Source organism: Mercurialis annua, linkage group LG5 (genome assembly GCF_937616625.2).
Source record: "Mercurialis annua linkage group LG5, ddMerAnnu1.2, whole genome shotgun sequence".
Classification (NCBI taxonomy): Eukaryota; Viridiplantae; Streptophyta; class Magnoliopsida; order Malpighiales; family Euphorbiaceae; genus Mercurialis; species Mercurialis annua.
The window spans coordinates 17274674-17279673 of record NC_065574.1 but is presented as its reverse complement, the minus strand read 5'-3'; the positions used below and the strand labels follow the sequence as shown (position 1 = coordinate 17279673).

Sequence of the window (5000 nt, the reverse complement as noted above, 5' to 3'; positions counted from 1 at the left end):
CATATCCAGATTATTCCATCGTAACTAACTACAATCTTTCCTTTTTAAGATTATAACGAGTTTGTAATAAGTCAAGGTCTTTTTCATTTTTAATTTAGGTCGAGTGGAGTGTGAGATTATAGTTTGGTAATAGCTAAGTACTCCCGATTCGTCCAATGGAGAGAGGCGGTTACAGAGCAAAAGGCGCCGTCGGAGGCGGTGGCGGCGGTGGGAGAGGAGGTCAAAGAGGAGGAAGAGGCGGCAACGGAAGCGGCAACGGAAATCATCAGCAACAACATGACCACCAGTCTCATCGTCATCGTCCGCCACCGCAACAACAGAATCATCACGATTATCAGCAACCACAGCAAAATTTTAGGCCTAATCATCAGGATTATCAGCAAACTTGGAGACCCAGTAACCAAACTTCGTCTTATAATCAAAATGATCGTGACACCGATTCTTGGGTCGAAGCCAAAACTAGGGGCGGAAATAATGGCGGCGGCGGAGGAAGAGGGGGATCTATCCCACCTAGAGGAGGAGGGGGACGTGGCCCACCTAGAGGAAGAGGGGGGCTCACCAGTACACCAACTCCTCCGCCACCTTCTTCTGCCAGTAGTAATACTGTACCAGGTACGACTTGCCTATTTTTTTTATTATAGTTTAATTTCCATTTCCATTTCCATTCCATTTTCCATGTTATAATAAAATGATTTAGAATGAAACCCCATAGCTTATAGTTTAATCTCAGACTCTGTGAAAATTGTTATTATTTGGGTATTGATTTATTTTCTTGCATTTTGTGTAGACCCTACCAAGAAACTTCAAAAAAAATCAGAAAATGTAGCTTCTTGTTCCAATTCTAATGACACCTCCAATAGATTTGTCCCCGTTAAGCGGCCAGATAAAGGCGGCACGCTAGCCATCCGAACTGCCACTCTTCATGTAAATCACTTCCCTGTCAAGTTCAATCCTGACAGTGTCATCATTCATTATGACATTGATGTCAAACCAGATGTAACCCCCAAGGGCGGCCGTGTTTCTAAAGTGTCTAAGTTTAATTTGGCATCAATCCGGAATAAGTTATTTAAAGATAATCCTTCTGAGTTCCCGTTGTCGATGACTGCATATGACGGCGAGAAGAATATCTTCAGTGCAGTTCCTTTGCCAACTGGAAAATTTAAGGTGGACTTCTCCGAGGGGGAAGACACAAGAACTCGCACTTATACGTTCTCGATAAAGTTCGTGAGTGAACTTAAGTTATGCAAGTTAAAGGAATACCTAAGTGGGAAGCTCATGTCAATTCCGCGTGACATTTTGCAAGGGATGGATGTTGTTATGAAGGAGAATCCGGCTAGACATATGGTCTCTGTCGGACGAAGCTTTCACCCTGCTGATGCGCACGAAGAGGATTCCCTGGGATATGGCATTACTGCTTCTAGAGGGTTTCAGCATAGCCTCAAGCCCACCTTCCAGGGCCTAGCTATGTGCTTGGACTACTCTGTTCTGGCATTTCGCAAGCGCCTCCCAGTGATCGATTTTCTTATGGAGTATATCCCTGGATTTAATTTAAATGATTTCAAAAGCTATAGGAGACATGTTGAGAATGCATTGAAGGGACTAAAAGTTACAGTCACTCATCGCATTACCAAGCAAAAATATATTGTTGCTGGACTGACAAAGGATAACACACGGAAGCTTTCATTTCTTGCTGAAGATCCTGATGGAAAAGCTCCACCGACGCAAGTTACCCTTGTTGAATATTTCAGGCAGAAGTACAAGGATATAAAATACAAAGATATTCCTTGTCTTGATTTGGGGAAGAACAAGCGAAGGAATTATGTGCCCATGGAGTTCTGCGTCCTAGTCGAGGGTCAGATATACCCGAAAGAGGATTTGGATAGAGATGCTGCTCTTTTCTTGAAGGACATGTCATTGGCATCACCAAGGGACAGACAGAGGATTATATGCGACATGGTGCGCTCTAGAGACGGGCCTACTGGGTATGTATATGCACATCAACGTCATAGCCTTCTTTTATTGATTATTGATATTTTTAAGTTGGTATGTTGCATATGCTATGAATTTGTTTGCTTTTAAATGGAACATTTGCACTAGCTCCCTGTTTATCTATAGATTTGCTTCTAATTTTAGTACAACTGTATATGTCCTTGACGAGGTGTGGTTTGTTCTAGGTGTTATTTGGTAAAAACTTTTTGCATATTTTTTCTTTAATTTTGTGTGAATTCATATGCTTCTGAAAGTCTTGTAGATCAAGCAATCAATTTATTGCTGTATCTATCAAAATGAGGTAGACTTGTTCTTAAAATTATTGCTACTGGGAGATATGCATGCTTTAGATGTTAATTTATTTCAGTGCCTCAAACTGCATGAAGTTCGTTAAGGGATATTCTGAATTGTTTTCTACATTATTATCAGTTTATTTTATTTTACGAAAAAAAAGAACATGTTTCTGGTTTTAGTGGGTACTGTTTGAACTGTATGAATGTTGGTAATTAGGATTCCACATTAGAAGATTGAACCTGTGGGTGTAAGCTTGTTCATGTATGATGTATGACAGATCGATACCAAAATTTATGCACTTCCTATTACAGGTTAATGCTATAATTTATGCACTTACTGTCTTAGGTCCTCAAGATATGGCTAAAAAATTTACTTCTGAGATTAAATATCAAACGACCAAAATGTATGTTGCATTATAGACCTGCATTATGACGATGATAGTTAGTTGTAGCATTATAAAATTGTATAAATTTGACAAAGGATGATCATCTGTTTTTCAAATTGAATCTTTTGGAATACAGTTTGGTAACCTTAATACATTTTTTATATGCAACATATTCAGTGGGGACATAGTCAAGAATTTCGGAATGGATGTTGACATGAAAATGACATCAGTGGTCAGCCGTGTGATCGGGCCACCAGAGTTGAAGCTAAGAGCTCCTAATGGTAGGGTGATTAAAATTGCTGTTGACAAGGAGAAGGGCCACTGGAATCTTGTTGGAAAAGGTGTCGTGGAAGGGAAGGCAATTGAAAGGTGGGCTGTGCTTGATTTTACTTCTTCTGACCGTGGTCATTCCAGATTGATGCCAGAGCAGTTCATTTCAAAGCTTAGGGCTAGGTGTGGGAGTCTAGGAATGCCTATGAAAGAGCCTCTCTTTTGTCATCCCACTACTATGCATAAATTCTCTAATATTGATGTGCTGCATGATCTGCTTGAAGTTGTGACTGATCGGGCATATCAGACTGGGAAAGGCCGGTTGCAAATTCTTATTTGCGTGATGTCCAGAAAGGATCCCGGTTACAAGTATCTAAAATGGATTTCTGAGACCAGAGTTGGCATAGTTACTCAGTGTTGTTTGTCTATTTGTGCCAACAAAGGAAATGACCAATATTTTGCTAATGTAGCTCTCAAGATCAATGCTAAACTTGGAGGTAGCAACGTGGAGCTCATTGATCGACTCCCATACTTCGAAAGTGAGGGACATGTTATGTTTATAGGGGCTGATGTTAATCATCCTGCCTCTCGAAACACCACAAGTCCTTCTATAGCTGCTCTTGTTGGTACTGTGAATTGGCCAGCTGCAAATCGCTATGCGGCACGGGTTCGTCCTCAAGATCATCGTAAGGAAAAGATTCTGAATTTTGGGGATATGTGTCTTGAGCTAGTTGAAACATATGCACGGATGAACAAAGTCAGACCAGGGAATATTGTAATTTTCCGTGATGGTGTCAGCGAGGGTCAATTTGATATGGTTCTCAACGAAGAATTAATAGACCTCAAAAGAGCATTCCAGTCGATTAGTTATGCGCCTACTGTTACACTAATTGTTGCCCAAAAGCGGCACCAGACTCGTTTGTTTCCTGCAAGTAGGAATGACGGGAGTCATAATGGAAATGTGTCTCCAGGCACAGTTGTTGACACTACAATTGTGCATCCATTCGAGTTTGATTTTTATCTCTGCAGCCACTATGGAAGCCTTGGAACAAGCAAGCCAACTCACTATCATGTCCTATGGGATGAACATGGTTTCAGTTCGGACGAGTTGCAGAGGATTATATATAATATGTGCTACACATTTGCTAGGTGCACGAAGCCAGTGTCCTTGGTTCCACCAGTGTACTATGCTGACCTTGTTGCTTACCGAGGAAGACTGTACTACGAGTCATTGATGGATGGGCAGTCTCCAGCATCGGGAGCGTCTTCATCCTCATCGCTAACATCATCATCATTGTCATCAACAGTTTCATTGGATGACAGGTTCTACAAGTTACATGCTGACCTGGAGAACATTATGTTCTTTATTTAGACGGTCGGCTCCGGCAGTTGGCCAATCTCTTCTCGTGGCGGGAATGGGTACTGCTCTTTTTGAATTTTTCTTACGCAGGTTTGCTCCTTTCCTATGCACACATCAGCAGAATAGTGAAGGAGTTTGTGCGTGAATCTAATGGTTGCATGTTTGTCTTCTTTTATTTTTCTTGTTGGACATGTTTGTAAGATGATTCTGTTTGGTTCGGCTAACTTTTGAATTTGTTCCATTTCCAAGATGGATGGATTAGATTTAAGTATTGTGTTTGATGGAAGTAAAACGCACAAGTTTTTTGATTATGTTGTTGTTACTACTTTTTTCATCGCTCTAATCGGTGGGCTAATTGATATTTATAAATGCGACTTCTACAAAAATATTTAAAAATTTAAAAATACTTATAGAAACAGATTTTGATTTTTTTTTATTTATAATAACACTAAATTGACTAAAATATATTTAGGCCTAATGGTGAAAAAAAATCAAATTTTACCAATTTGTTATAATTTAAATTAAATTTTTTATTTTATGTAATTATAGGTAAATTGTATGTTCTTTTGTTGCAATTATGGATAAAATGCCGGCCAAATTTGAAATAAAAAGTTCCAATCTTAGTTATTATGGAAAAAAAATAAAATGTGATTTGTCTAGTATTATAAAAATTAAGGCTTAATGATGTTTTTATTTATAAAA

The 5000-nt window shown here is 39.4% G+C and overlaps 1 protein-coding gene across 1 annotated transcript; it reads left to right on the top strand.

Annotated features, from left to right (window-relative positions):
• Positions 1-4609, top strand: LOC126682197 (protein argonaute 2-like). Its single transcript, XM_050377792.2, has 3 exons — positions 1-612; positions 788-1982; positions 2846-4609. Exons 1-3 carry the CDS (start codon positions 156-158, stop codon positions 4308-4310), a joined length of 3117 nt encoding a protein of 1038 aa, XP_050233749.1. The 5' UTR covers positions 1-155; the 3' UTR covers positions 4311-4609.
• Positions 4610-5000: the final 391 nt, after the last annotated feature.